We start from the raw sequence: 12,777 nt of genomic DNA on the forward strand, positions 1-12,777 counted from the left end.
GTTTTTGAGTGTTTTCCTGTTTCAGGTATTGAAAATCACCTGGTGGAAGAAAATTACTTATTTGAAGAGGAAAATGATCTGAAGTAGGCATCAAAAGTTTCCAAAAAACTTTCCAATAAAATAAGGCTATGTTCACACATAGCATTTTTTTTTTCTGCACGCCAAAACCTGCTCTCTTGCCAGTAAGGTTTTTGCACCAAGAACACAAGAAAACCTGATACCTGCGTTTTTTGCTGTGTTTTGCACTTGCAGGTGAAAACATGCTGCAAAAACGCTGAAAGAAGGGACATGCTGCAGTTTGCAAAAATGCAACAGTTTTCCAAATCAGTCAGGAAAAAAAAACAATGTGTGTGGTGCATGAGATTTCTGAAATCTCATAGCTTGTGCTGGTAATGTAAACGCAGTGTAAAAGTTGCATTAAAAAATGCAATAAAAACGCAACTTGTGAACAAACACTTGAAAAACCTCTTCAAAAGTGGGAAATAAAAAAACTCTTGCAAAAATTCCCAAAGAAGAAGAGTTTCCTGAAATGGAATCCACTATGAAACTTGTCGTTTTCACCACCTCAAAAAAACCCTGTGTGCACACAGCCATATATTTAATCATCAGAAGAGGGGACATTTATCATGGTCACAGTTATTATGAGTTCTATCGCAGAACCTTCAGAAGACACAAAAGAACAACGCTAATGTACAAGTAATACTAAACTCTCTGATGACAATCTATAGGTGGGAGCCCTTATGGGGAGCAGCTACATAACTGGAGGGGATTATTCTGGGTATCAGACTTTGCATCGTGGTATGTAGGATACTCAGGACATAGCCAGAGGCTCTACATGGCTACCAACTCTCTGCAACTCCCCAGCTAGAGCAAAGAGCAGTCTCCAAGCTCCTGTACTGGGAGGTTTGAGCTCAGCACAGATGAGATAAGGATGGTATGTCTTGGGGATGTGCTGCATTGGGGCTTATTTACTTGTCCTGCCTTGTGAATATGGCAGGAAAGGTCAACAAGCCAATACACATCTCAGCATTGTGAGAGCACAATGAAAGCACAATACAAACATCAAGGGGGTCCACTTCTGCATAAACATAGGAGGAGGGAGACTTTTTGCATGGCAGCGCAGTATAGAGCATGTACAAAGCATAGTGAAATTAACAAACTTTTGGCTATGTTCACATTTTTGGAAATTTAATTTGTTTGTTCTGTTTTTGGAATTAATGTCTAAGGCCGGTTTCACATTTGCGGTTGTGTCCGCAGTGTTTCTTCCGCAATTATCCGCATGCGTTGTGTTTTCCTATATTTAACATTAGGGACGCATGTGTCTGCGATCGGTTGCGTTTTGCCGCGTTTGACGACGCATGCGTCGTTTCGTCGTCTGCGGTTTGGCACGGTAAACGCTACATGTAGTAATTTTAGAGGGGTCAATTTGCCGCCTAGAAACGTATGCGGTTGTTAGTGCAAGGAATGCGGCAAAAAAACGCATTACTGTCTATGGGAGCGCATGCGTACACATGTCTTTGCGTACACATGCGTTTGATGCACTTGCGTACTTCGGACTGCGCATGTCCAGGAACTGATTTAGACATGCCCATTAAAGACACACCCTCCTGGAAATATCAAACGCAAGCACATAAAAAGAGCAAACCACATGTAAAAAAGCATGCAAACGCTGCGGTTTTTTTTACCATCATGTGTAAGCTGATGCGGATAAAAAACGCTGCGTTATCAGACGTTTGCAGAAGATACGCTGCGGACTTAACCGCAAATGTGAAACTAGCCTAAACCAGATCTGCTGCATAATGATTGCCAGCGGAAATAGAGGGACCCTATTGATTACTACGGGACCCGGCTGGGTTCCATTATATGTCCGTTTTTAGATAAAAAGCATATCACACAGAACTTTTGTTCTTCAATTCTAAAAACTGGAACAAATTGGAATTTTTGACAGATCACAAAATAATAACTAAAATCCCTCTGCTTCCACTTGTATCTGTAAAGAAAAGATCAGTTTTGGACATTTTTCTATTCCTCAGAACCTAATAGAAAAATGTTGAATGTGAGCGTGACTGCAGACTTGTAGCCAAAGGCCGGAAAATCCCTTTGAGGCTACATTCCCACCATGAGGTTTGACAAGTTTTTTATGCTGCATATTTCCCCAAAAAAATAAAGTAACCTATTTTACTTAATGGGTGCAGAAATGGTGCATAAAATCTGCAAAAGCTCATAATGGGAATTTAGCCTAGTGAGATCTCACATACTTTGCCCTGATTGAATACAAATATATTTCTTTTGATTACAATCAATATATTTTTCTAAAATAAAATGTTACCTAATGAAACCTACACACACTCGGGGTATGCGGTTTCCTAAGTGCTTGTATTTCTTAAAGGTATACGGTTTTACTTTGAATTGACATCAGTGAAATAACACACCTTTAATCCAAATAATTAAGGTATTAGCAGTAAATAAACTGGGTAAACTAAGAATTGTTCATCCACACGCTAGCTCTCTCTGATTGTTCCTTGCATGGCAGCTTTAAGTCAGTAATAACTGTGGCGGCTCAGGGTCCATCTCTGGGTGTCATTGGATTGCACTGTAAATTCGTCTCATGAATGTGTTGGATAAAAATGCACTAGAGGTCTTAACAAGTTCAAACAAGTTTTTCTCCCTCTATTTTAGGCATTGCAGCAGCTGCTATTCCATTTTTTAATTGCGTGTTCCTTTCACAATCCGCTTGCTGGCCTAGAGCAGTAAAAGGGTTGCTAACCTTATAGCTAAACAAGTCTTTCCTAAACATTTCCTCCTGGTATGCCACCATATTTAATTTACTGGTCTGGTTGTGGTATATCAAGCAGCTGGTCTGTTAAAGGAAAGTGGACGCCAAACCTGGTAAAATAACTAAAATATGAAACTCATCAGGTACTCACCCTTTTTTGGTCCAGCGCTGCATCCTCCAGTTTCAGGGATTTGGCTACATCGGCTGATCTCAGGGGTTAGGTACAGCAGTCATATGTGCTGTCAACATGACCTCATCCCTGCATCTAAAACACTGAGACCAGAGCAACCGCGGAGAGCCATCTCTGGACCCAGGGAGGGTGAACATCCACTGTGCTTGTTATTTTAGTTATTTCACAGTGTTTGGGATCCAATTTCCTGAAAGTGGACAAGCCTTTAAAGCCCACATACACAATAGATAACTGTGACCAAACAATCATTCTGCGGACAAATATCTACCCCCTTACACAAGAAGGATTGGTCGAGATCTCCTGTGTCCTATATGAGAGAGATTCTGCAAGCACACATCCGCGAAACGTGCGTTGGGGCGTCTGTGGTACTGTGGATGGGCGTCTACACTGCAATATGGGTAAGCTTTAACATACATACTTTTTGGTTGTCTGAATGGCTATTACGGTCGGTACCATATGCACTTTATTACCTGCCTGACATCCTGGGTCTTTTTAGGACCCACTTAATGTACTACTATTTCGTTACCCGCAGCCTGTTACTATTCCACTCCACCACTCATTCTTACTTGAGTAATTTCCTCCTTTGATTGTTCCCTCCTACATGTCTCATGTTTTAACCCTTGATTCATGTTTCTTTGTTATATGTATTGACTTTTGAATAAAAATTGCTATTTTATATACCTCTCTCGAGTGGCGTGTTCTGGATACTTTGTATCCGCTTTCTAGGCTTTGTCATCTTATGTTGTAAATTTCACAACGAACGTAAAATGTGTGGGAAAATCTGTAGCACGGTGGTTTTTTTTCCCTCTGTGGTTTTTCTGCTGTGGAAACTCTCCAACGGATACAACCACAATAAGAAAATGCTGAGGATTTGTTGAATATCTTAACTTTTCCTTTGCATACACAGCATGAATTGACATGATGCACGTTTAAAATCTGCAGTGCCGCTCAATTCAAGCTGTGGATTTTCTCTGCAGTGTGAATAAGATTTTGGAAAATGCCATCCACAATGCTGCTACTGTGTGACATAGTGTATTTTGTGTCCAGAAAATCCAGGTGGGAAATCTTCTGTGTATTCAATCCCAGTGTGTAAATAGTTATATAGTTACAGTCCACCCTAGTGCACACAGAGCTCAGTTACATCAGGAGAAGAAAAACATGGGTCCAGTAAGTTCAACCTCTCTCCGCTGGTTATACATTCTCTAGCACTGGATTATATAACCACAATGCCATTTGTTGTGAGAAAACCATCAGGCCTTTTTATAAATATTGTGCCAAGTCATTTGTATTGACCACACATGTATTTATACAGAAACCGTAGTTTTCGTGTTATAAGACGCACCGGACCATAAGACGCACCCCAAGAATTTTTAACCTGTCAGCAGGATCAGGCATGTCAGGGGTCACAGGTGCTTCTTACAGTCCGAATGTTGGAGGAGCGGGATCACATTTATATCATTTGACAGCAGGAGTTGGGCGATGCGATGCTGCCGACCTTGGGCAGGGAGGAAGGGGTGTCTTGGTGGTGCGAGGCTGGTGCGGAGTCCCTGGTGGTGCGCACATTGATCTCCCGATGGTCTTCAGTAAAATGGCGCCGGAGGTGGAAAATGTGGAGATTGAGATCTCAGCTGGACATTAAGCCAAGATCTAAATCTGTGCATGAGTAGACAACCGGCACCATTTTCCTGACGCTGACTGCAAATTTTTCTCCCAAATTTCGGAGAAAAAAGTGGGTCTTATGTTCTGAAACATATGGAAAATGAGACTGCCTCTGAGGCGTCTAAGGTAAACAAGCCCAACATTTCCAACCTCTCATCATAGGAGAGGCCTTTCATCCCATGTAATAGTCGCCTTTGAACTGACTCTACGTCCCAATACCCTATTTAAAATGTGGAGCCCAAAAACTGGGTCTCATAATCGCGTTTTGACATCTATTCTTTTAGTATTAAAAACAAAATCTCTTACTCATTAGGGCTTACTCACAAGTCAGTATTTTGTCAGTATGTTGCATCAGTGTTTTCATACCAAAACCAGGAGTAGAACTTACAGAGAAAAACTAAAATTGAAAGATTGAAAACTGTTCTGTGTTTTGGAGACACTCCTGGTTTTGGCATACAAATACTGATTAAATACTAATCAAAAATACTGATGTGTGAACAAAGCCTAACATGGTAAAAAATGAACAGGACTTGAGTGACATATGGATAGCTTTCAAGGGCTTTGCAGTTATTTGACAGAGTCATTCACTTGAATAGCAATTTTGATATGCAAACTAGATTAAAAAATAGGACACGTCCCCAAAAGAAACTAATTTGTGAACAAGCCCTATAGACTATAATGGCCATGTAATCTATATGTGATAAATGCAGACAGAACATATACGTGAAAACAGGATGTCCAAGTGGGGCTTTAAAGAAGGAATCATTCTGACTGATTTTTTTTTTTTTTTTTTTTAAAAAGAAGCAATACAAAGGCAAATCCGAATTCTGATAATAGATTGTCCAAGGAGGAGGAATGCCAAAGATATCTTAATGTCCTGAAGGCAATCTCTGTGCCACTATATGGCACAAATATGTTGCCATAGATGTCCTGCTCTAGAAGCAATGTTTGTTGAAAGATTAGCTCCCTAATACGATATCCAACTGACCATGGCACAAGATTCGTATGGAAAACCTTTGTGTGAAATCGGAGGTGACCTGAGGTACAGTATGGTTCCACACGGGCCTATTGCATTATTACTATTCTGTACAACTCGTACAATATAATCATGCACATGAGCCAAGGTGAATTGATCTCTAAACTGGGACTTTTGCAAAATTACAGCTCTTAGCATACCGTAACAGCTGGAACTGTACATTTGCACATAAACATAGTTTAGCTAACTTCCAGAGGGAGTCTGAGACTTCACCTAGCAAGAGGCCAATCTCCTGAATGTGGTATTTTCTCTCAGCTGGGTGTGTCTGCTCCTTGCACAGCAGCTGTCAGGGCTGGAGTGGTTGGCTACTCGCTGCTGTCAGGCTAAAAAGAGCCCGGAGAGTCCTGCCAAAGGAATTCCACACCCTTTCACCCAAACCCTTCCGCCTCATTCCAGTTACTTAGCAACCGCTCCAGGTACTAACTCAGCAGTTTTCTGGACAGGTTACATTAAGGATAAAACAGCAAGAATGAAGGATTAGCAACGCGGTGGTTTTGTTATGTGGGAAGAAGGACGACGGCTGGTACACATACGTCAAGTAACTCAAAAAATGGGGTCTTTTCAAGAACGTTAAATCTGGAAACCTGCATGTGTCAAGTATAAAGCGATTACACATCTGCTCCCAGAAACTAAGGAGTAAACATAAATCATATTTCTACAGATAATGACCAGGACAGGATGACATCTCTAAGATGACCTAATGGTAATAAAGAAGTGGTTGCATGTGCCCCAGTGTGCATTCCTCCCCCACTCAGGGGCCAAAAGTAAAGGTGCCCCATGCTAAGGAGATGGTCTTGTATCTCAGAGTTCTAGTCTTTCTACCCAAGAAACTTAATGACCTACAAGATGGAGACATTACCAGACAGGGCAACAAATCATATTGTGGTGCCCGCTAAAGTCATAGTAAAATGTTAATTTATCCATGAAGCTGAAAGCATCTCTGATGTAGACACAGCTGATAGTAAAACCAAGGTTTGCCGCCCAACCTTATTAGTCAGTAGTGGTTCGCTTCTGCTGCCTTTATGGCGTCATGAGGTCTACACACATGGTTATACTTTGGGTAATGCTTCATATTATCAAGTGAATGTTTGATTTATGTATTTTGTGCATATTTTATACTGTATTTGTATTATTTCCTTGTTATTTAGTAGGGTGTCAAGAGCTCAATGTATACAATCTACTCATCCATGTTGTTTTTTCACCTCCTTAGGGTAGGTTCACACGAGCGTATAAAAAATCATGCAGAGTTTCATCCAGTTAAGTGTGATTTTTTTTTCTCACTTGTGCCTCAAGATAGTATACAATTTTTTTCTCACACCCATAGACTTGAATGGGAGTGTCTCAATGGATTCCTGGAGGAAAATCGTGCATGCTGAAATTTTTCTCACACACAGATTGTCAGTGAAAAAAATCTTCCATCTGCAATGCCCCATTGAATAACATTGGTCCGAGTGCAAACCATTTTTTTCCCAATATGATATCGATAGGACCTGGATCAAAAATGTGGTCATCTGCCTTTGCTTCTCATTATCATAAGATCACTTGTTGGCTGAAAAAGTAAAAAGCAATATTTGAACAAATCTGTAATAGTAGTCCTATGGTTGCTACCAAGAAGAATGTTACTTGACTACCTTGAGCAAAATAACATGGAGCTGAGGGCCCACCATCCAGTTAAAAAAATAATGTGAGTTAAATTTAATCTGATATTACATCAAGTGTACACCAATAATATTACATTATAGAAAAAAGGGGAAGAGGAAAACAAGAAAGGGAAGTAAAATGTGAACTACCATATATATTCGAGTGTAAGTCGAGTTTATAAGCACATTTTTTGTGAAAATGCCCCCCTCGGATTATACTCGAGTCACTGTCCCAGAAGACGGCGGGGGAGGGGGAGCAGCGGGTCACAGGAGGCAGGAGCTGGCGGCTCACAGTTTAGGCTTCCAGCAGCTGCTGGGCGATCACGAGTGCGCGCTACTTAAAGAGTTATGAATATTCACCTCTCTTCACTCCCATAGGTGTGGAGTGGAGTGAATTTTCATTACCTTAATGAGAGGGGACACATGATCGCCCGGCTGCAGGAGCTGTGGGCACCGGAACAAGATGCAGTGAGGGCGAGCAGGGAAGATAAGTAGGGTGTTTTTTTGTTGTTGTTTTTTTTATGCTTTTCTAATGGCGGCCATGCATACAATGATAGGGATGAGGATCCATGCATACAAGGATAGGGATGAGGAACTATGCATACAAGGGTAGGGATGAGGAGCCATGCATACCAGGATAGGAATGAGGAGCTATGCAGACAAGGATGGGGATAAGGAGACATGCAGACAAGGATGGGGATGAGGAGCCATGCGCAGACAAGAATAGGGATGAGGAGCCATGTAGACAAGGATGGGGATAAGAAGCCATGCAGACAAGGATTGGGATAAGGAGCCATGCAGACAAGGATGGTGATAAGGAGCCATGCAGACAAGGATGGGGATAAGGAGCAATGCAGACAAGGATGGGGATGAGGAGCCATGCAGACAAGAATAGGGATGAGGAGCCATGTAGACAAGGATGGGGATAAGAAGCCATGCAGACAATGATGGGGATAAGGAGCCATGTAGACAAGGATGGGGATGAGGAGCCATGCATACAAGGATGGGGATGAGGAGCCATGCATACCAGGATAGGGATGAGGAGATATGCATACCAGAATAGGGATTAGGGGACAATGCATACCTGGCTTATACTTGAGTCAATAAGTTTTCCCAGTTTTAAATGGCAAAATTAGGTACCTCGGCTTATACTCGGGTAGGCTTATGAACGAGTATATACGGTAATTAAAAACTTTTTATTGAAAATTGGTCTCGGCACCGGTTTGCAATCTGCTGTCTATCTGACTTTTCTAAAGAAAAAATGACTGTAATCCCTTTTAAAGGTATTGTCCAGGTTTGAGATGAAAGTCGGATTTTGTGCACATTTTGTGCGGATTTTGCCTGCGTTTTTACACCTGCAGATGCCTATAAAGGAATAGGTGTAAAACGCTGCGGAATCCGCACAAAGAATTGACATGCTGCGGAAAATAAATCGCTGCCTTTCTGTGCTGAATTTTCCGCAGCATGGGCACAGCGGATTTGGTTTTCCATAAGTTTACATGGTACTGTACACCGCATGGAAAACTGCTGCGGATCCGCATCCAAATCTGCAACGTGTGCACATACCCTAAGACTCTGCCTACAGTCCTGCCCCAGAGAATGGGCATCTCTTTAACTGAAAACTTCTAACACTGATTACACAAGAACCACAAGATGGATTTCATCACCCCAGATATCATGTTAATCAGTTTAACAGCGCCAACCTGACAGTGTATATAAGGTACTTAACAAAATCCTGCTGACAGGTTCGCTTTAAGGTCAAAAGCAATAATTGAAGAATTATTACATGTACTTTAGTATTATTTGTGTTTTCATTAATAGAGTGAAGCTACAAGTAGACATATGAATTACTGATTATTGGAGAATTGGTTAATGGGTACAAACTCAATTACAGTTCTATAAACCTTTCCCCCTGTAATTTATTTAAACTCCATTTTACAATAATTAGTTCTGCTACAATTAAACAGTTGCCACTGTATTGATACCAAACTAAATCTGATCATCACATTGCTGTAACATACTGTATATCACAATATAGAATATGTTTGGTGATCAGCTGGCGTGCCGCATGAATGCTGGCGACATTGGGCGTAACACTGTACAGTTCAATGCATATGTAGGCTGTACTACAAGTTGTGTATTGCGGACTCTATAAAACAGTAACAGTATACCATCATTGTTTCTATCTCTCCCTAACCAAACTATAAAGAACACAAATGGGCGAACGTTCAGCCTGATCCTCCTGATTCACCCCTCTTCAGAAAAAAGCGTATAGCCACCACTAAGGACCAGGGTGCTCACTCAGAAAAAACAGTTGCCAATAATAATGTTGAAAAAGAAGAAAAAGGAGCACTCACCGTCCGTGCAAAAGTCCGTTTATTGATGTGGCATTACAATAAAATAGCGGAGCATGGCAGGGAGAAGTTGTGGAATGAGACGACGGCCGTTTCGCGCTCCTGCGCTTCTACGGGTCTGATGCCACATCAATAAACGGACTTTTGCACGGACGGTGAGTGCTCCTTTTTCTTCTTTTTCAACTCTATCTCTCCCTAACATTGTACTATCTCTACACTAGTCACCTTGACCATGTCGGGGGCGTAACCGGCTTCATCTAAGGGGCCATCTAGTTATACGGAACAGGTGCATGTCTTTTTTATCTGCATTGTAACCATGGCGGCATAAGACTTTGTAACACTGAAACACCACCGACCATACATGACACTATGCATTCACCTGTCTTAACAACTCTTCTTGTCGCATTCTGATCCGTTCTCTTTCCATTTGGATTCTCTGAAGTCTGAGTTTCTGTTGCTGCTGTTGTTGGGTGGTGAGCGCATTGGGCAAATTGATTAGGGCAGCTTGATGACTCTGGGAAGGGTGAGTCTGTTGCGATATGGCTGGGTTGGAAGCCATCTGTTGCTGATGCTGATGATTCAGAACTAGAATAGAAGGAAGATGGGTCAATCAGAGATAACTAAATATTCATGTGTGATAATGTTTATGGAAACTTCCATTATAAAAACCAGTACTAACAATAATCTATGAAACAATGAACTGTAGGAATCATGGGGTGTACTCAGAGTAAAGGCTGTAACGTGAAACATGTAGCGTATAATTGTCTAGGAGGATAAAGGAGTTCACAGATCAAAGCAGGAATTATTTACTCTTCCATTCCATTTATTTTTAGCTTAAAATTATAAAATTTATTTTTTACTAACAGTAGTTAAAGAAGAGGTGATCAACGTGCAAGTATTGTGGACACTTCCACAAGCAAAGCTCTCAGGAATGGTGGACAATGAAAAAAGTCATGATGAAGACATCTAACTATCATCTGCCTGTGGTAATGGTGTTTTGTATGTGCCACAAATAAGGGACACGTTATATGGGTTCTTATGGGATCGTATGCATGAGAATCATGACAGTCTGATGCCATGAACACTCCAGACCAGACTAAAGGAGTTCTCCCACCTGAGAATGTTATGGTTTATTGTTAGGATTTAACATTCCATCATTAGCACTAAAGTTTTATATAACATACGAAATCCACCAAAATACTTATGCCATACAGTGCTTTACATGTATGATGTTCCCATGTAAACAAGGCTGCCCAGTGGATATAGGGTTTACAATAGATATTCATAAGGCAAGCACTGACAGGTAAAGCGATGCTAAACAAACATATGGTTGATTAATAAAGTTTTGGCAGGCAAAGAACAGAAGACGCTTTGTGATATTACAAGTAATAATAATAATTATGTGTTCAAGCTAGAATAGAACTTAATGCATTCATTTACATGAGCTGATGGGCTAGAGTTACGTCTTTGTAGAATCAACAAGGAAACACTTTGCGTGTCCCCAGGCCACCCACCAAAGACGCATACAATCCGAACCTCAGCTAATCCCAGCCACATATTTCTCTTGAATTTGAAACTATATCTATGGGAGTGACCAGATAATTAAATTGCTCCCTGGAAAGCTGGAAAAAAAACAACACATGGAAAGTTCTCAAAAGGGACCTTTCTTAGTGGTGCACTGCTTCTTAATCCTACTGCAGGGAAAGCAGCGAGCATGCCCAAAGCGGTCTCTCCTTTTCTCACATTTCTTGACCACTGTTGGCCATTTTGCTTGGGTGTGGTACTGGACCCCCTTTTCCTTGAACACACATGATAGATGTCAGGGGTCGGAATAAATCTTGAATGAATTTAGATCCCTTACACACACATTATATGAAGATACTTTTACCCCTATGTGTCATCCACTTTTCTATTACTTTGGCTTGCATGACAAACTCTATGTGACTACAGACTTGTGAATCCTCGCAGAGTGCAGTACTCCGGGAGCAGAGGCTGCGATTTGTATAGTTCCGACAAGACTGTGTCCTGTTTTGCTCAATAAACTTGCATTGAGCAAGGCCGTGTCCATCTAATCGGCACATGACCGAATGTATGGGAATCATGTATGCGGTCACGCGCCCGCCACTCCCGATGCCGACACCAGAGAGTCTTTACAGCTTGCTAGGCTCGCAATGTAAGGATTCACATGTCTACAGTCACATAGAGTGACTGTAGACTTGTACCCTAAGGTCAGACAAGCCCTTTAAATCTATTATCACTTTGACATCAATGGTTGATGAAACATCGGATTTTCACTTTGATGAAGTTTTCCAACTGTGCTTCTTACATTGAAATAAACAGACCCACAAAGTCTATTTTCCACACCTTGTTAGCAGTCTGCTTTATGCACTGGGAAGGCTCTAAGTGCATATGCCATTTCATTCATAACAATGCATTTAGCCTAAAATGTCGCGCATGTTACAGCATTAATCACAGGCACAAGTCTGATGTATGGAGTAAATGATTCTCTGCTCTGAAGACCTGTGGGGAAGAAATCGTATGAGAATCCATCATGGTCTCAATCCTTCACATCCATTATTCCAGTGACTTCAGCATTTAGATGGGATGTCGGACAATGGACTTTGTCCAAGCAGGTTACCGTGTTAATGTGAAGGAATTTAATTACAAAAATTGAACCAAACAAAATTAATGACAATTGAAAATCTTTTCAAGTAAGAAGTTATAAAATGTTGAAACTGTTGAATAATTTTAGAAGCATTTATGTGATGGAATCCATGAGCGTCACATAAGTTACAGTGCTATATTCATATAAAGAAGGGCGTCATAATCAATGTGCAAAAAAAAATGAAATGTGATAAGACTTTTATGGAAACGTCAATTCTGAATGATGGAATAGAAGCAGTATTTTATAGGAGCAGTCGGCACTAGTACTAATGAGGAGATGACCTATAGCCAGGTGCTAACCTGACAGATTGCCTTCTACTGAGGATTCATTCTGCTTGTGTCAGCAGGCTGAATTCAGCGGAGAGCCATTTTCATCCCTCCTACCCACCATTTGTTTGTCTTCACGTTAACTTATAAGAACTATCCAATGTCAGGTGTCAGACAGTAGAGAGCCTGAT

At 41.1% G+C, this 12,777-nt stretch overlaps 1 protein-coding gene across 1 annotated transcript in view; it reads right to left on the bottom strand.

Moving 5' to 3' along the window:
- Positions 1–12,777, bottom strand: part of WWTR1 (WW domain containing transcription regulator 1) — a 110,787-nt gene that overhangs the window by 13,453 nt on the left and 84,557 nt on the right. The window contains exon 3 of the mRNA XM_077290845.1: positions 10,035–10,240. Coding sequence (XP_077146960.1) covers positions 10,035–10,240 — 206 coding nt within the window. The remainder of the gene's footprint in view (positions 1–10,034; positions 10,241–12,777) is intronic.

The sequence above is a fragment of the Ranitomeya variabilis genome, chromosome 2, assembly GCF_051348905.1.
Source record: "Ranitomeya variabilis isolate aRanVar5 chromosome 2, aRanVar5.hap1, whole genome shotgun sequence".
NCBI classification, from domain to species: Eukaryota; Metazoa; Chordata; class Amphibia; order Anura; family Dendrobatidae; genus Ranitomeya; species Ranitomeya variabilis.